This window comes from Macaca fascicularis, chromosome 10, assembly GCF_037993035.2.
Source record: "Macaca fascicularis isolate 582-1 chromosome 10, T2T-MFA8v1.1".
Lineage (NCBI taxonomy): Eukaryota > Metazoa > Chordata > Mammalia > Primates > Cercopithecidae > Macaca > Macaca fascicularis.
Genome location: NC_088384.1, coordinates 22285179 through 22307696, shown reverse-complemented (window position 1 = coordinate 22307696; position 22518 = coordinate 22285179). Strand labels below are relative to the sequence as shown.

General features: G+C 46.9%; 1 protein-coding gene across 13 annotated transcripts in view; it reads right to left on the bottom strand.

Moving 5' to 3' along the window:
• Positions 1–22518, bottom strand: part of AP1B1 (adaptor related protein complex 1 subunit beta 1) — a 61922-nt gene that overhangs the window by 37748 nt on the left and 1656 nt on the right. For 11 of the 13 annotated variants that reach the window (XM_065522305.2, XM_005567668.4, XM_074004082.1 and 8 more), the window contains exon 2: positions 2817–2880. In XM_065522305.2, the coding sequence (XP_065378377.1) occupies positions 2817–2853 (37 nt within the window). In that variant the 5' untranslated portion in view covers positions 2854–2880. Of the gene's footprint in view, positions 1–2816; positions 2881–4902; positions 4936–22518 lie in introns of all 13 variants that reach the window. The other 2 variants (XM_074004083.1, XM_045363853.3) reach the window with 1 other exon arrangement.

Sequence of the window (22518 nt, the reverse complement as noted above, 5' to 3'; positions counted from 1 at the left end):
TAGGCTGGTCTTGAACTGACCTCGTGATCCGCCTGCCTCAGCCTCCCAAAGCGCTGGGATTACAGGCATGAGCCACCACGCCTGGCCTTTTTTATTTTTTTTTATTTTTTATTTTTTTGAGACGAAGTCTCACTCTGTCACCCAGGTTGGAGTGCAGCTGTGTGATCTCAGCTCACTGCAACCTCTGCCTCCCGGGCTCAAGCAATTCTCCTGCTTCAGCCTCCCAAATAGCTGGAACTATAGGTGGGGACCATCATACCCTCCTAATTTTTGTATTTTTAGTAGAGACCAGGTTTCGCCATGTTGGCCAGGCTGGTCTTGAACTCCTGACCTCAGGTGATCCACCCACCTCAGCCTCCCAAAGTGCTGGGATTACAGGCGTGAGCCACCATGCCTGGCCCCTCAGAGCCCTTCTCTGAGCCCAGTCCCATATTAACTTGTTCCCACACATATTCTTATTTCATTCTCACAACTCTGCATTTCCCTCCATTTTGCAGTGAGCAAATGGAGGCTGTCAGAGGCTCAGTAATGTAGATCCAATGCCGGTAGGTGGTAGGGCTGAAATTGAAAACCAGGTCTGCCAGCTCCAAAGCCCATGCTCTCAATCCCTATGCTTGGGCCTACCCAAGACACTCACTTTGCTCTCCTGAGCCTGTTTCCTTGTCTCCAGGCATGTCTCTCCACACATCTCCCTTCCCAAAAGAAATCCACTAAAAAACCCCAACCCCAAAATACAAAAATTAGCTGGGCATGGTGGCAGATGCCTGTAGTCCCAGCTACTTGGGAGAATGGCTTGAACCCAGGAGGCTGCAGTGAGCAGAGATCTTGCCACTGCACTCCAGCCTGGGTGACAGAGAGACTCTGTCTCAAAACAAACAAACAAACAACAAAAGCCACCCCTGAGACTCCAATACACTCAAAACTAAGCTCACCCTGTGGCTCACCATGCTCCACAGGACTGATCCCTGCACACCTCTCCAATTGCTTTCTCTCTTTTTTAGTTAGTTGCCCAGGCTAGACTCGAACTCCTGGGCTCAAGCAAGTAATCCTCCCACCCAAGCCACCACCTGGGGCACCACTGTGCCAGGCTCTAACCTCTTCTTGCATCACCCTCGTCGGTTGCTCATGCCCACCGCCTTCCTTTCCCTGAATGTGTCACAAGCACAGCACTCACTCCTTCCCCTTCCTGTCCCCCATGTATCTGGCCAGCTCCACCCAGAGCTCTCCCATAGTCTCCCCTGGACCCACTACACTTCAGTGTGGTTACTACTCTACAGACTGTCTTTCCTGCTCGACCTCGAGCAACACCAGCTCAGAGGCTCTGTCTCTCTCCCACTGCACATGGTAGGTTCTCAGTAAAAAGAAGCTAGACCAATACATGAAATGCCCGATGAGGGGCAGACTTCGAGTCCTGGCTCAGCTGATCCAACAACAGACTCTTCATCTGGTCAGTAGGCATGTGTCAATATCACTTGGAAGGAAGGAGGGAAGAAGGAAGGGTTGGCCAAAAGATGCTTACAGGGTTAAAGCACATTTGTCAGCCACGATAACATCCTCCATTTCCTTAAAAGCAGAAACAACCAAAATACCCAACGATATAAGCCTAGCTTAGCAAATTTCAGTGCAGCAACTCAATAGACTAAATAGTGAATCATCAGAATTGTTGGGAAATGTTTATGATATCAAAATGTCAAATGAAAAACAGGATTAAAACCATGAAAAATACGTGCCTGACTGGCCGCAGTGGCTCATGCCTGTAATCCGAGAACTTTGGGAGGCCAAGGTGGATGGATCACCTGAGGTCAGGAGTTTCAGACCAGCCTGACCAACATGGAGAAACCCCGTCTCTACCAAAAATACGAAATTAGCCGGGCATGGTGGTGCACGCCTGTAATCCCAGCTACTCAGGAGGCTGAGGCAGGAGAATCGCTTGAACCCGGGAGGCGGAGGTTGCAGTGAGCCGAGATCGCGCCATTGCACTCCAGCCTGGGCAACAAGAGCGAAACTCCGTCTCAAAAACACAAGAAAAAAAAATTAGCTGGGCATAGCGGCGGGCGCATGTAATCCCAGCTATTCCGGAGGCTGAGGCAGGAGAATCACTTGAACCCGGGAGGCGGAGGTTGCAGTGAGCCAAGATCGCACCATTGCACTCCAGCCTGGGCAACAAGAGCGAAACTCCGTCTCAAAAACACAAGAAAAAAAAATTAGCTGGGCATAGCGGCGGGCACATGTAATCCCAGCTATTCGGGAGGCTGAGGCAGGAGAATCACTTGAACCCAGGGGGCGGAGGTTGCAGTGAGCCGAGATCGCGCCACTGCACTCCAGCCTCAGCGACAAGAGTGAAACTCTATCTCAAAAAAAAGAAAAACACTTGCCCTTGGATAAGGACACAGATACATGGGGACGCACGCATGCGCGTGTGCGCGCGCGCGCGCACACACACACACACACACACACACACACACACACACACACACACACACACACACACACACAACTGCTGTGGGGGTGCTGACAGGATTATGTGTTTTCTTTCCCCTGGAAAAAAACATAATTATTTTAAGCCATGGGGAACAAAAGGGCACTTTTTTCCCCCACACTTGGAGCTAATGTTCTTCCCTTTCTGAGCTCTAAAAGGAGCAATTTCTTATATCATCAACAGTTCAATTTTCTAGATCCACAACAAGCTCTAGGCCATTCCTGCCACATGTTTCCAGGCCTTCATTCCCACCCCTACTCCCTTCCACCACAGGAGGAAAACAGAAGGGACAGGCAGAGAAAGCATAGGACGAGGCCCATTATTAAACAAACAATACCTTTTTTGGTCGTGGTGAAATATTTTGAGTCAGTCATTTCGGTCCCTTATCTGTAGCCAGGCTTCTGCAAGACAGAGAAGAGAGGGGTGACTTTCAGTTATGGGGCAGAGGGAGGAGGAGAAGGATCCAGAACACATGTGGTATAGGAAAACAGCTGCTTATCTCCTTCCTGGGCAAATGAACTCTGGATCATGGCAGATTAGATTTTGAAAAGTAATTCTGAGGAATCTATCAACATTTTTTTTTTTCCTTCAGAGATGGGATCTCACCACATTGCCCAGGCTGGTCTCAAACTCCTGGGCTCAGCCAATCCTCCTGCCTTGACCTCCCAAAGTGCTGGGATTACAGGCGTGAGCCACCCTACCTGGTCCTATCAAATTTTTGAATGAGCCTCTTCTAGAAATCTTTCCCACAAAAAGATCTGCCCAAGGATGTAAGGGCTTACAGCAGCCCCTTTGTGGGACTCACTTTGCTCAGCACTGTCCTCAATGCTTTGCAGACATTAACTCATTAGAAGCCTCATCACAGCATCATCGAGGCACTATGTTACCCTACACAGTCAAATGAGATTAGGAAATACCAAGCTTAAAAGGCTAGGGAGACTTCTCTCCACAACTTTTCTAAGCTGCTAAAACAATAACATGCATGATTCATCTCTGGAAAGGGCTAGAATCTGTACTCTACAGCAGTTCCCAAATCTACCTGGCCAATTTCCTAAGGGCTCTCTCAGGACATCTCCTAGAACAAAGCTCACAGCGTGAAGTACTATTGTAAGACAATAAGGGGCCAGGCACCATAGCTCATGCCTGTAATTCCAGCACTTTGGGAGGCCGATGGGGGGGGGGGGTGGATCACCTGAGGTCAGGAGTTCGAGACCAGCCTGGCCAACATGGTGAAAACCATCTCTACTAAAAATACAAAAAATTAGCTGGGCGTTGTGGTGTGTGCCTGTAATCCCAGTTACTCAGGAGGGTGAGGCGGGAGAATCACCAGAACCCAAGAGACTGAGGCTGCAGTGAGCTGAGACCACACCACTGCACTCCAGTCTAGGAGACAGAGCAAGACTCCGTCTCAGGAAAAAAAGACAATAGGACAAAGAAAGTACCGAAGCCCCGCCATTCATTTAACAAAAATTTACTGAGCATCTACTATGTACTTCAGCAGTTCTTCTGGGCGACAGAACAAAGAAAAGAAGTTACACAGGAACCAAGATACCCTAAGATACATGGCCAAGGCTTTTAGGATGGTTCTAAGATTTATTAAGAATCTATCATTTACCAAGCCCCTATTAAAGGCAGGGGCTTCACCCACATTATCTCACTTAAACTTGTCAATAATGTAACTGCTTTGAATCCCATTTTACAGAAGATGAAACGGACTCAGGGATGTTATCTACCTGAACTTAGTTCCTATGCTCTATTGATGAAGGAATTCTGCTTCCCCCTTCTGACAAGGAGGACAGTTCCCAGATAGTCGCTAAAGATTCAGTCAAAAAAAAAAAAAGAGGCCGGACGCAGTGGTGGACACCTATAGTCCCATCTACTCAGGAGGCTGAGGCACAAGAATCACTTGAACCCAGGAGGCGGAGGCTGCAATGAGCCGAGACTGTGCCACAGCACTACAGCCTGGTGACAGAGCAAGACTCTGTCTCCCCGCCCCCACCGCCCCCTCCAAAAAAAACCACATTGAGACTTTCAAGTACAGCCTTCCAATCCTATCTGTAGTTTTATGTGGTATAGAAAACCATACAACTCCAAAAAATAGACATTTGAATGGAGAAACCCCACTTCACTTTGTCCCTTTTGTTGAGTCCATGGAAGGGACTCAAATAAATAACCCACCAATATCTCCTTTCAAGTCATTACTATACAGGGGTGAGATGAAAGTTACTAGTGCAATGGATGTGAGGGATCAAGAGTCATTTCACAGTCTCTGGAAACCAAGCCAACACAGCACCTCCTCTCCAGCCCAATTGGATTTTTCCAAATTAAGCTTGTATTTATGGCAGGATGGCATTGAGCAAGCCTCCCAACCGAGAGACACCCATAGATTTTGTTTCAGTAATCAATGGGAAACAAATATGTACTGTCTTGGGGTCACCTTAAATCCTTTGTGGATCCTGTAGGAATAAAGAAATAAAGGCTTCACTGACAAAACAGTATGAAAAAAGGCACAATTCTACTTCCCTTTTGCTTTGCAAAGTTGAAAAGGAAGGATGGCACTTTTCTATGGGAGCTGCGGGAAAGAGCAGAAGAGCCCACTGCGTCTGATGTTGCAAGTCCCACAGTGCGGACTCTAACTTGCTGGTCCTCCCAGCATGAGTCAGGGCTGTAGACAGATCCACAAAGGACCGCCCCGCATGAGCCAGGCTCACAGCTCCTGTTCGCCCTCCTCTTTCATGCCTGGCCCAGGGCCGGCACATAGCAAGTATTCAATTGATGGTTGTTGAAAGAAATGAAAACGGGCCACTGAAAATCCCAGGGAGCCTCAGCCTGCTCTCTGGCAGCCCTGTTACATAACTAGTTAGCGTTTGTTTCCAACAGGAATTTACTGACATTAAAAATGATTTTTTTTTTTTGTGCACACACATAAAGCCATTTTCTCAAAGAAACCTCACCAGCCTAGGAGTTCTTTGGGGAACTCTGAAAATGAGCAGGTAAATCAGATAATGGGATTTGTCTTATAATAAAGATCTGCATGGTTCCAGAAGTCACAGACTTGAGAGCGTAACTGCCAAAAGTATCCAAAATAATAGGAGAATATCATTTCTCAAGGTTGAGTGTAAGAGGGGTAACTGAAGGCAAAAGGGGCTAAAACTTACAGGCCACAAAGAAACACAGAAAGTAACACAGAAACCACTCCAACATTAAATCTAAAAAGAAAAAAAGTGGCCAGGTGTGGTGGCTCATGCCTGTAACCCTAGCACTTTGGGAGGCTGAGGTGGGCAGATTGCCTGAGCTCAGGAGTTTGAGACCAGCCTGGGCAACATAGTGAAACCCCATCTCTACTAAAATACAAAAAATTATCCGGGTGTGGTGGCATGTGCCTGTACTCTCAACTACTTGGGAGGCTAAGGCAGGAGAACTGCTTCAACTCAGGAGGTGGAGACTGCAGCGAGCTGAGATTGCGCCACTGCACTCAGCCCGGGCGACAGAGTGAGACTCAGTCTCAAAAAAAAAAAAAAAGAAAGAAAGAAAGAAAAGTGAATAAAACAAACAAAATAACCTCAGATAACTAACGTGAGAACTGCTCGGAATTTCTTGCCTCTCCAGAAGAAAAAGCTGTCAGAGCCTTTCCCCTCCCCTGCAGGCCCAACATAACATGGGAGGGCCCTAAATTCCCAGGCCACAACCTGCTGGTGACAGATCGGTGCTGTATGCAACTGACCAAGAGGAGAAACGGGTGAGAAAGCCTCTCTTTCTGGGGATTTAAAAAGAAGTGACAGAGCTGCAGGGTAGCTGGTCAAAGCACAGCAACAGATACCCCAACAGCGTTGAGCTTTCTGTGAGTCTTCCTTTTACAGGTGCTAAGCAACTACTCACAAACTTAACTGCCACTCAGTGTGCTAGGGCTGGCTGCGCTTTTTTCTGCAGCATCTGTTTCACATATCCCTCTGCAGAGGGCCCAATGGGACTGAAGATGCAGAAATGTATCCCTCTGAACTTGTTTGATATGCAGGAAATTAAAGTAGAGAAGGGAGGGGATGCGTAGAAAAGTGAAATGCTTTGGAAAGTCACCCCAAAACACAGATTACAAAACAAAACACCTCACTTCACCATGAATGATTCCCTACCTACAGCTTAGTGATGTACCGAGGGCAGCTATCTCCTTGTGTCCTTTCTCCATTGTGAGCACCTAATGCTGGTACTTGGTCTTGCAGTTGCTTCTTGGATGTCAGTGCAAGAGAGATTTCTCATTCTCTCCGCAGGAATGGAAAAAACCCCACAGTTCAGTCCTAAAGGGGCTCAGACTCATAGATGCCATGAGAATCTATGAGTCCTGGTCCTTTTCCTGGTACCTGCTCAGCTGTTATCATGTACTGTATCTCTACCCCATGGAGGCCAAAGGGGCTGAGACCTTGTTCTCTGATGAATCTGATCCGGTACATGAACCACATTTGAAAGCAGGCAGCAAATTTAGGCAAGAAAAAGCTTAGGGTTTGGATTCCATCTTTGGAAGTGTCAGGGCACATTTTAAAGTAGTAATTACAGGGAATTTTTGATTCAGAAACTGCTCTGGCCAGTATAATGAGTCATTTTTGCTAAGGACACAGCATTCTGGGCTGGGATCCCCCTCAATTTTAGCATTTACAGACCAAGGAATACCTCAAAGGGATGGGCATGGTCAAAATTAAAAGAGGGGCATACCTGGAACAACTGGTTTCACCCTTGAGGAGCCAGTGTGGCTTCCCCCTCTTAATCTTAATATTTCTCACACCCACATTTGAAAGATTATGACTTTGATGTCACATCCCAGAACCAGTTCTGGTTAACTTCATTTTTTAGAATTAAAGAAAGGGAACTGAGGCTGGGCATGGTGGCTCAAGTCTGTAATCCAAGCACTTTGGATTACAGGTCCAGGTGGGCAGATTACCTGAGGTCAGGAGTTCGAGACCGGCCTAGCCAACATGGTGAAACCCCATCTGTACTAAAAATACAAAAAATTAACCGGGCATGGTGCTGGGTGCCTGTAATCCCAGCTACTCGGGAGGCTGAGGCAGGGGAATCACTTGAACCTGGGAGGCAGAGGTTACAGTAAGGTGAGATCGCAGCATTGTACTCCAGCCTGGGCAACAAGAACGAAACTCCATCTCAAAAAAAAAGAAAAAGAAAAAAAAAAAAACAACTGAGCAATAAAGCCTAAAATACAGTCGTTTTCTCTCTTATGTTTTCTAGATGTATAAAGAAGCCCTTGGTGAGACTTTTGGAAACAACGTCCAGGGACAAAGATGTAACATGATCTAAGAGAGGGAAAATGAGGTCCTAGGTCCTAAGGAAAAAAAGGGAAGAAGAAAAAATATTTCCATCTAAAGACTTTGGTTTTTAGTTGCTGAAATTAGGGTTAGGCTTAAAGGAAAAAAAGTTCTCAGTATTTTTCAAATTTTGTCTTTATAGATCTAATTTTAGGAACAAGAAAATATAGACTATCTGTGTTTTAAGCTAATAAAATGAATTTAAATCTATGTTTAAAACATAAGAAAATCACCTCCTTTGAGAATGAAAAAAATAAAAGCATAAGAAAATGGGTACTGAATATAGTATTTCAATTTTTCTCCAATGTCTCAAAATTGGTGACAACCTTTAAAAGGAAAGTATGCTGAACTGAGTCTACTTCATCCCTATAATTCAACTTCCCTCTTTAAAATGGGGAGATCAAGTCGGGTGTTGTGGGTCACACCTGTGAATCCCAGCACCTTGGGAGGCCAAGGCGGGCGGATTGCTTGAGGCCACGAGTTTTGAGACTGGCCTGGGCAATATGGTGAAACCCTGTCTCTACCAAATTAGCATGGTGGTGCACATCTATAGTCCCATCTACTCAGGAGGCGGAGGTGAGAGGACTGCTTGAGTCCAGGAGGTAGGAGGTTGCAGTGAGCCAAGATTGCACTACTGTACTCCAGCCTGGGTGACAGAGTGAGACCGTGTCTCAAAAAAAGAAAAAAGAGGGGGGCAGGGACTGCTGTACCTGCCTATGTATTTCACATATTTCTTCTGACAAGGGCTAATCTGAGATTGAAATCATGTTGACAAGAAAAAATGTAAACATCATAAATATCACAAGATTTCATTTAAACAAAGCTCTAAGAGGCAAACCTAAGCTATGGTGATAGAAGTCAGGTCAGTGGATGCTTCTGGGTGGGAAGGACTGAAAGCGGGCATGAAGGGCCCCTGCAGTAATAAAAATGATCTATATCTTGATGCAGATACTGGACACCCTGTACACTTAAGAGCCAAGCATTTCACTTGGTGTAAATTAAACAGACATTTTTAAAAATGTCTTGGGCACAGAGACTCATGCCTGTAATCCCAGCACTTTTGGAGGCTAAGGCGGGCGGAACACCTGCGGCCAGGAGTTCGTGAACAGCTTGGCTAACATGGTGAAACCCGTCTCTACTAAAAATACAAAAATTAGCTGGGAATGGTGGTGGGCGCCTGTAATCCCAGCTACACGGGAGGCTGAGGCACAAGAATCGCTTGAACCTAGGAGGTGGAGGTTGCAGCAAGCTGAGATGGCACCACTGCACTCCAGCCCGGGTGACAGAGCAAGACTCGGTCTCAAACAAACAAACAAAAAAGCCCAGGCAAGGTGGCTCACATGTATAATCCCAGCACTTTGGGAGGCCGAGGTGGGTGGATCACCTGAGGTCAGGAGTTCAAGACCAGCCTGGCCAACATGGCAAAACCCCATCTCTACTAAAAATACAAAAATTAGCCTGACATGGCGGTAGCGGTGCATGCCTGTAATCACAGCTACTTGGGAGGCTGAGGCGGGAGAATCGCTTGAACCCGGGAGGCAGACGTTGCAGTGAGCCAAGATTGGCGCCACTGCACTCCAGCCTGGGCAACAGAGCAAGACTCTGTCTCAAAAAAAAAAATTTGTTTTTAAAAAATAACAAAATAAAACTCAAATCTGGAGAAGAAAGGAAGAATGAAACATTGCATCCAGAGGAAATAAAGCCTTTGGAGTGTGACATCAAACCTGGAAATCTGAGCCATGAATTCAATTCCATAAAAATCGAGTTTTCCTGCATGGCCGAAAACATAATAAAAAGCCAAAAGACGTACGATAAACATACTCACAAACATTTGCATCATGCTGCAGACAAGGCCTATTTTCCTGTATAAAAAGTGACTACAAATAGGAGAATGGCAGAGGATGTGGACAGTTCACAGAAAGTGAATTAATATAATGGTTCAAGCTTATTTATAAGAGACACAGAAACTGAAACTACTGTGAAATATCACCTGTCAGCTGCTGAACTGATAAAGACTCGAGTCTAGTAACACCCCATGTTGGTGCTGACATGGGTGATTAGGCGCCCTCATTTGAGGCTAGTGACAGTCTGAAACGCTACAACCTCTGAAGCAAATTGGTAACAGTCATTAAAATTGCAAAGGTCCTTACCCGTTGACCCAGTAATTCTGCTTCTAGGACTCTACATGTGGAAAACTATGTAGATACAAAATTATTCATGCAGCATCCTTTCTAATAGCAAAATACTATAAATGTCCAACCACAGGACTGGTTTAAAAAATGATAGCACAGCAGAGCTGGGCACATCTGTGGCTCCAGCTACTCAGGAGGCTTAATGGTGAGGATAGTTTGAGCCCAGGAGTTTGAGGCCAGCCTGGGCAACACAGTAAGACCCCAACTCTATAAATAAATAAAATGACAGCCCAGCATACGGACATTCCACAGCATGGTGGAATACTAGGCATCCATGCAAAAGAACGAGGCAGTTCTGGCCGGGCATGGTGGCTCACGCCTGTAATCCCAGCACTTTGGGAGGCCGAGGCAGGTGGAACCCCGTCTCTACTAAAAATACAAAAAAAATTAGCTGGGTGTGGTGGGACATGCCTGTAGTCCCAGCTACTCGAGAGGCTGAGGCAGGAAAATCGCTTGAACCTGGGAGGCAGAGGTTGTAGGGAGCTGAGACTGTGTCATTGCACTCCAGCCTGGGTGACACAGTGAGACTCCATCACGAAAAAAAAAAAAAGGTATCTCAGATTTCCCCACAGACTTCCTTCCCTAATTTGGGATCTGTCCTGTTGAATGCTATCAACCTGGTGACTGCCACGATGCCTGCCACATTCTAGGAGCTCACCAAATGTTTGCTGGCAAAATGAATGAAAAGACAGTTTCACAGAGAAGCTACAAAACCAAGGGCCCAAAACAGATTAAGATGAGAGAGCTCTGTGACAAGTGCCAGACAGTGATGACTGGGCAGACCAGACCGGGAACATAAGGCTTTGCAGTTAACATGGCAAGGCTGATCCAATGTCAAGATGGCTGCCGGGAAATCGGGCCCTACTACCAACAGCTGTTGATCCTGGGCAACTCCCCCCATCTCCGGGCCTGCCTTTCTCCAAATGTCAAACAAAAGAATATGATTAATCAATGGCTCAAGTCCCTCTCTACTCTTAAACCATTTCAAACAGATAAAAGTGGAACTGTTCTGGTGGAAGGAAGGGTGGGAGGCCTAGAGCCCGGCTCATTTCACTATGCCTACCTCTCCCCATCCTCACCAGGGCCCTTCAGACATCCCGTGGTTCTATGGAGCAAAGCCTGAAAACCAGTCTACTGAATGATAAGTCCCTCCCACATCTCACATTCTATGATTCTCTGCTGGATAAGGGGCCCATTTCCCTACCAATGAGTGTTCTTCCCAGGTGTCAAACATGAGGAAGTAGAGTATGATCATTCTAAGAGCATGACAGAAGATGTTTCCAAGGGGAAAAAAAGAGAACAAATTCAGAATGCGGCCAAGGCCAGCAAACCCCATTAGGTCTTCAGTAGGAAGAAAAACAGTAAGAAGCCAAACAACAGAGCGTTTTAATTTCTCCAAATGGCCAGCCAGTGTCAGGCGAAGGCCTTTTCTAGTCTCAGGGCAGTGATTCATGTCAGAGCAGCCCATGCTCTTCAATCAGATGAGAAGTGTGAAGTTGATGGTGGCAGCACAAGGCACTGTACACTCTTGGCACTCAGTGAATTAATGAAGGAGACCATCAGTGTGGTGAGATGAGCCAGAGAAAAAGCTTTAGGAAAGGCAAAGGGGAAAGAGATGTTTCACAAGGTCAGATCCAGCTGTATGTCTATCTCTGAACTCAAGGATATTCAGGCAGGAAAAACTGATCTCTGAAGGTCTATGTTGGTGGCTCCCAACTTTGGTACTGGAAGTGCCACTGTTAACACTTCCCTAATGAATAAATAGCCGTCAGAAACCTGCTCCATAGAACCTGTTAGCTCATGCACGGTCAAGAGGAAGTTAGGGAAGAGTGAAAAAAAGGGGCTGGGGTGATGCCACTGTTTCTTCTTCATTTGAAGCAGAAAGGCCAAACTTCGTTCATTGTATGTGTTTTGTTGCTTTGGTTCTGTTTCAAGGGCTGAGGTTAATTCATTTGACAAGTATTCCCCTACTCTGTGCCATGCCCTGGACTGTGTACCTGCTCCTACAAAGCTTAGAGTTCGTTAGAGATGATGATGCTACTCACCACTCCTCATTTGTCTGACAATTTCCTTTTAAACAGGAAAAGGGGCCGGGCATGTTGGCTCATGCCCATAATCCAGCACTTTGGGAGGCTGAGATAGGATCATTTGAGGTCAGGAGTTTGAGACCAGCCCGGCCAACATGGTAAAACCCTGTCTTTATTGAAAATACAAAAATTAGCTGGGTGTGGTGGCAGGTGCCTGTAATCCCAGCTACTCGGGAGGCTGAGGTGGAAGAATCGCTTGAACCCAGGAGGTGGGGGTTGCAATGAGCCAAGACTGTGCCACTGCACTCAGCCTGGGCGACAGAGTGAGAGCCTGTCTCAAAAAAAAAAAAAAAAAAAAAAAAAGGAAAAAAGGTCCTTATAGGTAAATACTTAAGTTAACTTTACAGACAGGGAAACAGGTAAGGCCAGCTGGAAGACTAAAAGGTGAGTCAGCAGTAGAAAAACCAGATTTCAGACTTTCTCTCTGAGAAAACGTGGTTACCGAACTCAGACAGGCTCTTTCAAGTCAGTTCAATAACTATGAGAAAATAATCTGTGTTCTTTAGGCTCAGCATGAAATTTGGAACAAAAGTGGCAGTGGTAGTAGTAATGGCAAATGGATGTGACAGACACTATGTAAAGAACTTTAAAGTTAGTCCTCATGGCAGGGCGCGGTGATTCATGTCTGTTAATCCCAGCACTTTGGGAGGCCGAGGCTGGCGGATCATGAGGTCAGGAGTTTGAGACCTGCCTAGGCAACATGTTGAAAACCCTGTCGACACTAAAATACAAAAAATTAGCCAGGCGTGGTGGCACACGCTTGTAGTCTCAGCTACTCTGGAGGCTGAGGCAGGAGAATCGCTTGATCCTGGGAGGCGGAGGTTGCAGTGAATCAAGATCGCGCCACTCGCTGGGCGCGGTGGCTCAAGCCTGTAATCCCAGCACTTTGGGAGGCCGAGGCAGGCGGATCACGAGGTCAGGAGATCGAGACAATCCTGGCTAACATGGTGAAACCCCGTCTCTACTAAAAAATACAAAAAAACTAGCTGGGCGAGGTGGCGGGTGCCTGTAGTCCCAGTAGCTGGTACTACTCGGGAGGCTGAGGCAGGAGAATGGCATAAACCCAGGAGGCGGAGCTTGCAGTGAGCTGAGATCCGGCCACTGCACTCCAGCCTGGGTGACAGAGCGAAACTCCGTCTCAAAAAAAAAAAAAAAGATCGCGCCACTGCACTCCAGCCCGGGTGACAGTGTGAGACTCAGTCTCCCAAAAAAAAAAAAAAAAAAGTTAGTCTTCACGATAATCCATGAAGGTTTTAATATTATCACAAGTTTACAGGTGAGGAAATTGAAGTACCAGGGAGGTCAAGGCATTTGTTTGGAGTTACACAGCTAGAAAATGGCAGTGCCAACACTCTCCACTGCTGCCCCCTAATAAGGTCACACATGTCCCACTCTGTCCAGCAAGGCAACTAACTGCTTCTCTCTGAATGAAGCCCTGGCAGAAACATACATGCTCTAGGTTAAAGGGTACGTGAAATGGGTTGCCACACATCTCTGCAGAGTCCCTCAGATGTTGAATTACAGGTTATTTTAGGGTCAGCCCATCCAGTTTGTTCAACAGGGAATGTCAAGTTTGGTCATGTGCCTAGTGAAAGCCTGTCTGGATGCGCTTGCCCAGTTACGGGCCTCCTGGGATTTCCATGAAAACTGATTAGTCAAAATCAATCTCCTGGCCGGGCACGGTGGCCCACACTTGTAATCCCAGCATTTTGTGAGGCCGAGGCAGGCAGATTGCTTGAGCACAGGAGTTCGAGACCAGCCTGGGCAACACAGTGAAACCCCACCTCTATAAAAAATACAATTAGCCAGGTGTGGTGGCACACATCTGTAGTACCAGCTACAGGAGCCTGAGGTGGGAGGATTGCTTGAGCCTGGGAGGTTGAGGCTGCAGTGAGCTGTGAATGTGACACTGCACTCCAGCCTGGGCAACAGAGAAAGACCTTGTCTCAAAAAAAAAAAGTTGGGCCAGGCGCAGTGGCTCACTCCTGCAATCCCAGCACTTTGGGAGGCCAAGGCGGGCGGATCACGAGGTCAGGAGATCGAGACCATCCTGGCTAACATGGTGAAACCCCACCTCTACTAAAAATACAAAAAATTAGCTGGGCATGGTGGCGGGCGCCCGTAGTCTCAGCTACTCAGGAGGCTGAGGCACGAGAATAGTGTGAACCTGGGAGGCGGAGCTTGCAGTGAGCTGAGATTGCACCACTGCACTCCAGCCTGGGTGACAGAGCGAGACTCTGTCTTGGAAAAAAAAAAAAAAAAAAAAAAAAAAAAAAAAAAAAGTCAATCTCCTGAGGCCCATTAGCAATTAAAGACTTCAGAATGAAAAGGAACTAAAGGCAGACAAATGTCACATGCAAACGTTCTTATATAGGCTTTGAGTCTCTAGAACTTCATTCTAGAATCAGATACCAGTTCTCAACTGATCTATAAGCAGTAATGTGTGGAAAGATCCGCTATAAAGAAAAAAAAGTGGTGGGTACAGTGGCTCATGCCTGTAATCCCAGCACTTTAGGAGACCGAGGCGGGCAGATCACTTGAGGTCAGGAGTTCGAGACCAGCTTGGCCAACATGGCGAAACCCATCTCTACTAAAAATACAAAAATTAGCTGGACATGGTTGCTCACACCTATAGTCCCAACTGCTCAGGAGGCTGAGGCAGGAGAATCGCTGGAACCTGAAATCGCACCACTGCACTCCGGCCTGGGTGACAGAGCAAGACTCCACGTCAAAAAAAGAAAAAGAAAAGTTCCTCTGGACTTGAAAATAAAGTAAGGCTTCTTCTGAACAGTACTGAAATTAATCGAGATGAGGAGAAAGAGGTCAGAGACTACAGAACAAGGCTCTTTGTGGTCTCAGACTTCCCATCTATGTAATGGGAAGACTTTCTAAAGATCTGTCAAATTAAGAGTGTAGAGCACCATCCACTCCATGCCTGGAACTGTACCCCACACGGAAGCACCCAGTAAACAAAAGACAGTCTTTTCTCACTGAGCTCTTACAGATTTAGAGACCAGGTAAAGGACTTCAGGGGAATGGCAGAGTGATCATACCTCCAGAGGAGGAGGGTTCTGAGATAGGTGGAGCAGCAAGGGAAGTTCTCTTAGATGAAGAGAGACTTGGCTGGCCACGAAAAGACAGGTCAGATTTAGAAAGGCAAGAGTGGAGGTGGCAGAGGCGCACCACGAAATTGCCAATGTGACAAGAGAGGGAACTGACAACAATTAAATCAACACTAGCTGGGGAACAGGTTCTTGCTAAGTGATTTACAACCCTTCTCATTTTAATTCTCAGGGTAATTCACTTAAAAAATGAGGAATTAGAGACACTGAGAGATGAGTGATTTACCTATGGCCAAAACAAGAAGTCTGTGAGCCCCTGCCTGGCTGAAGGAAAGGACCTGGAAGGGAAAGGAGCAGGCGAGGCTAGGGAAGGGAGAATGAGGTTCAGAAATGGTCCTGGATGCCAGGTGTGTTGGGTCCTGCCAGCAGAAGACACAATGGTCATGTCAAATGACAAGTCTCATGCTGATAAGCATTTGACACTACTGATCACTCCCTTCTCCCCGAAATCCTGTCTTCCCTCAAATGCCAGGATGCCATGCTCTCTGCCTGCCCTCCTATGCCACTGTCTGCGCTTTCTCAGTCTCCTTTGCTTGTTCCTCTCCTTCTCCTTCAACACTGTGTGCCCCAGGGCTCAGGCCTGGTACCTCTTCTCCTCCCCATCTATGCTATTTTGCCTCTTTGGTGGATCATCCAGTATCACAGCTTTGCATACTATCCACATAGCCCAACCTCTCCCCAGAACCCCCAGCACAGATGTCCAAACTGTCTACCTGACATCTCCACATTACTGTGGAGATGACTAGCAGGCAGCTCAAACTTAATGTGATAAAAACTGACCTTCTGCTTCCTTCCTTTCCCCAACTGGCTCACCCTGCAGCCTACATCATCTAGTTCTTGCCAGCACTATCTTTAAGAGGGCCTCAGGCTAAAAACCTGAGTCACCCTTAACAACATACCCTCCCTTAAATCTATCGGCAAATCTTATTGGATTCCGACCTTCAAAATGAATCTAGAATCCATGAGCAGCTTCTCACTAGCTCCATCACTACCCCCCAGCTCCAGGACAGCATCACCTTCCACTGAGTGCTAACAAAGCTGCTCCCACACTGCTCTGCTGACACCCCATCTCAGCAACAACCAGGATGATCCTTTTACAGTCTAAGTCAGACAGTGGCACCCCTCTGCTCAACGTCCTCCAATGGTTCTCTTACTCATAGTAAAAGAAAAAGTCCCTACCATGGCCTCATAGCCCACAGGCCCTGTAAGAGATGCATGCCCCTTCTCTCTCACACGTGCACCCTGCTGGCCATTACCCTTGGAACTCTTCTCTCCATCATTAGCTCAGTTCCAGCTGCACAGGCCTCTTTACTGATCCTTGAACACAATAGGCATCCACCCCAGGACCTTCGCCCATGCTATTCACTTTGCCAGGAAGGCTCTTTCTCCAGACAGCCTCATGGCTCAGTCCCTCACCTCTTTAGGTTTTGGCTCAAACGTCATCTTCTCATTGAGGCCTTCTTTGACCACTTTATTTAAAATTGTACACCGCCCCCCGGCCAGGCACAGTGGCTCACGCCTGTAATCCCAGCACTTTGGGAGGCAGAAGTGGGCAGATCACAAGGTCAGGAGATCGAGACCATCCTGGCTAACATGGTGAAACCCCGTCTCTACCAAAAATACAAAAAATTAGCTGGGTGTGGTGGCAGGCACCTGTAGTCCCAGTTACTCGGGAGGCTGAGGCAGGAGAATGGCATGAACCCAGGAGGTGGAGTTTGCAGTGAGCCGAGATCGCACCACTGCACTCCAGCCCGGGCAACACAGCGAGACTCCGTCTCAAAAACAAACAAACAAACAAAAAAATCACCTCTTTGCTCTTTTTCCCTTAGAAGTACTTATTACCTATTACCTACATACTGTAAAATATACTTTCGTTGTCTATTTTTTCTCCCCCTATAAATTCCATAATGTAAATGGGGGTAAGGATTTTGTCCATTTTGTTCACTATCATATTCCTAACTCCTAGGCTGGTACCTGGCAAACAGGTGTTCAATAAATAGCTGAACGATCAGCGCTCAACTCTCTTCTTGGGCAAATTTCATGTTTTGTAAACCAACCTCTGCTAGAGCAGCTTCTCAATGTTCCATTCACTGGGTTATTCAGGATCAGAGATACATCTGCTCTGATTGTCAAGCTATTCTGACTATACTGAAATCGAACATGCCAGACCCCTAGCCCATTTACAGCCAATAAATGGAAGGTAAGTGAATAAATTATGAGAGAGAGAAGAAAGGGCAAGGGTAGAAGATCAGGTGGCAACATCTCCAGTGGGAGAAATGTTCAGTGAAGCCAAGCCACTGTCACCTGCTCCCACAGGTATCAGCTCAGAGTGACAGAGCTGCAGAAGGTCGGGGGGCTCTGGCACAGGATATGATATAAGTACCAGGTCTTTGCCTCCAGGCCCACATGCCTTCTTTGTTCCTCTAACAGCCAACTCTTCACTATCTCTATCCTTGCTGATCCTTCTGCTTGGATTATCCCCTCCTAACTGCTCCAATTTATCCTTCAAATCTCAGCTTAGATGACTTCACTTCAAAGACACCTTCCCTTCCAGCGTGATACCTCTGATGCTTAAAAAAATAAACAAACAAACAAAAAAAAAACCTTTCCTGCATGTACTATCTTTTTTTTTTTCTTAGAGACAGTCTTGCTCTGTCACCCAGGCTAGAGTGCAGTGGTGTGATCATAGCTCATTGCAGCATCAAACTACTGGGCTCAAGCAATCCTCCTGCTTCAGCCTCCTGAGTAGCTGGGACTACTGGCATATGCCATGCCCAGCTAATCTTTTCAAGTTTTTTGTGGAGTCTCGCTAAATTATCCAGGCTGGTCTTGAACTCCTGGCCTCAGGTGATCCTCCCACCTCAGCCTCCCAAGTAGCTGGGATTACAGGCATGAGCCACTGCACCTGGCCACGCATGTACAATCTTAAGAAGGTATTTCTCTGTCACATCCTCCAGTATTCTTATTCATACATTTCCTGAGCATCCTCTGTGTACCAGAAACATTTCTACACGTTGGGAATGCAGCAGTGAAAGAAACAGACATCCTTCCCTACATGGAGTTTACATCCTAATGGGGGAAAGAGACTGTAAGCAAGATAAATGAGTAAAATACACAACATCTTAGATAGTGATGAACACTATGGAGGCAAAAAAGAGGAGGGAAGGAGGATAGGGAGGGGAGAGGGGAGGAAGGGAAGTTAAAATTTAACTAGGGTGGCCGTAGAAGGCCTCCTTGAGAAGGTGACAGGTGACACTGTCTGGGGAAGAGGCTGCCAAACAAAAGAGATCGCCAGTGCAAAGGTGAGTATGTGCCTGGCGTGTCTGAGGAACAGTAGGGAAGTGAATGTGGCTGAGTGAGCAATGAGGAAATAGTGGGTCAGGAAGTCACAGGAGAATGCAGGGGGCCTTATGAGCAAGCATGAGGTCTCTGGCTTTTACTGAGTGAGCTGGAGCCACTGGAGGGTTTTGAGCAGAAGAATTCTGACATCTGACTTATATTTTAACAGGCTCTGGCTGCTATGCCTTTTGTTTCCCTCGTGGCTTATTGGTTTTTCTAATCATTGCTTTTTTTCTCTACTTCTTTGTCTCTCTCTCCCGCTAGAATGAAGTAAGCAACTTGAGGGCTTATCTGAAGCCTGAAGCCACATCTGGCCTGTTGACCTATCAGCATAGGCCAGCATCAGGCATTAGCAGGCCTTGATAAATACCGAATGAATGCTGGACTTAGGAAGTCTCTGTCCTCAGTGTCCCAGCAGCCAGCCACCCAACACTCGGGGATCAGGCAATGAAGACCACCACAGCAGCAGACCCAAGGCTGGCTCTACTGAAATTGTGTTATTCCACTCGCAATATGCTTAAGATCCTAAATGTAAGGAGGGTGTGGTAAAAAGTATCTGCCAACCAAGTCTATTCTGCTACGGAACTCAGTTACTGAAATGCCGAAAATGAACAATGAAGGTTCAGTTTTAAAGTTTTTGAGACCTGACTTTCTTTTTTTTTTTTTTTAATAATACTTTAAGTTCTAGGGTACATGTGCACAACGTGCAGGTTTGTTACATATGTATACTTGTGCCGTGTTGGTGTGCTGCACCCATCAACTCGTCATTTACATCAGGTACAAACCTACCACCTTCCAGCTCCGAGTCCACAGGGCGGACTGTGGTAACTGGTGGTAACCTGGGGGATCAGTGACTAAGGCATCCCAGTAACTGATGAACTCTGGGCCTTGTGGGGTCAACCCAGAGTTAGGCTACACTCATACCATAACTAGGAGAGGCCTCCCTTCCTGACAGAGGTCAGAAGTCAAGTTCAAGGCTAAAGACCCAGACAGCATGAGGCATAGGAGTGTAGAACCATAGCCAAGTCCTTCCTCAGCTCCACTATATAAGAGGGGACAATCTAAACACAAGGAGTGGGTAGGTGAAGGCAGCCATAGCAGGTAGGACAGGGGCTCTCCCAGGCTCTACAAAGCAAACAGGCACAACTGCAGCACAACTATAAAATGGGAACTGCAGTGTTACACGCCCGAGGGGTTTGTGAGGCCAAAACAAGTCAATACACACCTAGCCCTTAGCAGTGCCCAGCCCACAAAATGCCTGATAAATGTTAGCCACTATTACTACTACTGAGAGAGAGTTTACCACTTCTCTGCTCGGTACCAGATTCCCAGGCCTCTGGAAGCCCTGAAACACTCTGGCGGCTGTCTGGTGGTAGCAACTGTAGTTTGAAAGTAGTCTCAGCACTGATCAGATTTCTCCCTGTCTCTACGAGGTGGCATGAGGATGGAGAGGAGATAATCATCTAGAAAGTGCTTTGAATCCCTTAGGAGTCAAGGAATCCTAACAATTCAATGCAATATTCCTTCATTCACTCATTGAACACCTGCTGAGCACCAACTATGTACCAGACGTCTCACTGGGTGCTAGAGACATAGTTAAGGCAGGTCCTCATCAAGGATTAAGAGCTATTTACTGGCCAGGTGCGGTGGCTCACACCTGTAATCCCAGCACTTTGGGAGGCCAAGGCGGGCAGGTCACTTGAGGTCAGGAGTTCAAGACCAGCCTGGCCAACATGGTGAAACCCTGCCTCCACTAAAAATACAAAAATTAGCCAAACATGGTGGCAGGCGCCTGTAATCCTAGCTACTCTGGAGGTTAAGGCAAGAGAATCTCTTGAACCCGGGAGGCAGAGGTTGCAGTGAGCTGAGATTGAGCCATTGCACTCCAGCATGGAGGAAAAAGCAAGACTGTCTCAAAAAAAAAAAAAAGAAAGAAAGAAAGAAAGAAAAAAAAAGAGCTATTTACTTGGAAGAGAGCCAAGTAAACAATCACAACCCACTGTGACCCTTGCCACAGGACATCAAGGAGGGGCATCCAGCTCAGACTTCGGGGCGATGATCAGATGGGAAGAACCAAGTAGCACTACAGCTAAGCAGGTAAGGTTGGGAGAGCAGGAAATGGTGTTCAGGCAGAGGGAATAGCGCAAAGCAAAGGCAGAAAGTTGGAAGGCCAGGTGTGGTGGCTCACACCTGTAATCCCAGCACTTTGGGAGGCCCAGGTGGAAGGAAGGACTGCTTGAGGCCAGGGGTCTGAGACCAGCCTGAGCAACATAGCAAGACTCCGTCTCTACAAAAAATAAAAACAATTTGCCAGGCACAGTGGCACTCACCTGTAGTCCTAGCTACTTGGGAGGCTGAGGCGGGAGGATCATTCAGGCCCACAAGTTGGAGCCTGCAGTGAGCTATGATAGCTCCACTGTACTACAGTCTGGGTAACAAACCAAGATCCTGCCTCAAAAAAAGAAAAAAAAGAGTTGGGGCTTGCAGAAGTAGCAAGCAGCTGAGGTTGACCGGAGCGTGGGAAAAGGTGAGTACGGAGTAGGAGAGATGATGAAAGAGAGCTAGGCAGGGGTCAGAGTCCAAAGGGCCTTGAATGTCACGTTAAGGAATGTGAGTTTTAGCCTGAGGGCAACTAGGAGCCACTGATGAATTTTCAAGCAGAATTTTCTTTAAGGATTCCCCAACTGCTTTGCTGACATTTTTTCTCAGGAGTATTTGTTCCTCTCTATGCGAAGAGATAAAGAACAGAAAAATCACTTCTGGGCTGTGATAATATCAACGATCTCTTTTAGGCAAAAGACCTGTCGAAAAAAAGAAATGTCTGCAAGGCACAAATGTCCCCTCAACTTTCAGAAACACAGCAAAGTGTAAAACCCAAGCCATGTTTGCTTATTGTCAGCACGTCAGGCTTTGGTGCCAGACATGGGAAGTTCCTGGGAAGCGGGCAGTTAAGAAATGCAAGAGTTTCAGAGAATAACCAGAAAAAGATGCAAGTCCAAGCTCAAAGTCAGAAGGACCAACAAATTGAACTTGTTCTGAACTACTTTTAGGAAGTGAAACAAGAAGGGTGGAAGAAGTCCTGAGTACATTAAGGTCTCTGTTTTGCAGAAGGAAGTAACGCTCCAGAAGCCAAGGCTGGCAGACTTCCTCAGACACGGGCCCCCCAGCAGGCATCAGTCAGCCTCGAGTCAAAGCACCCAAAAATCACAGGCCCTACACAAATTTTCCCATCTAACCCTCACACAAAGCAGGGGTAGGGGAGTCAGAGAGGGTGGCCAGTATGATTTTAGAGCTGAGGTAAAGGAGGGCCAGCCTATGTAAACCTTCCAGGTCAGGTCACACTGCCAGGAAGCTGCTGAACTGCGGAGCTGGGGTTGAACCCAGGGCTCACTGACTGGGAGTCGAGTGATCTTTCCTTCATACCTCTGGGCTCTTGAAGCAGCTCAGGGGGAAGCCTCCACTGACCCACACTCAACAGATGATCTCCACACAACCTCTGAGGAATCTGACTCTTTGAGAACTACTGAAGCTGCTCCTCATGACAGTTTCTAAGAGGTCAGAGGACACTGGTGGGCTCAACTCAGGACAGAAAACCACATGCTCTGAGCTCTGCTCATGTTCCTACCCTCTGTGACAAGTTGCTTCATCTCAAATCCTCCCTTGGAAGGATGGGAGTAAGGTGACAATATTAAGTTTCTGTGAATTCAATGGAACTAGGACAACAGATCGTAGAGCTAAACAAAAAAAAGGTATGACAGTAATATTTATATACAGCTTTCTTCAGAAGCATGTGGAAGCCCTCACAGGTTCATTCACAGGTTCATACCCCTAGGAATAGACAGGAAGGCGGCAGGTCTTTCTCATGTTGATGTCGGGGAAACTGAGGCAGAACTGAAGCAAGTGAATATCCGCAATGGAATGAGGCTCAGATTCATACAGCCTAGTCCTTCAGCCACCAAACCATCGCACCACCTTCCAAGTAAGATGTGC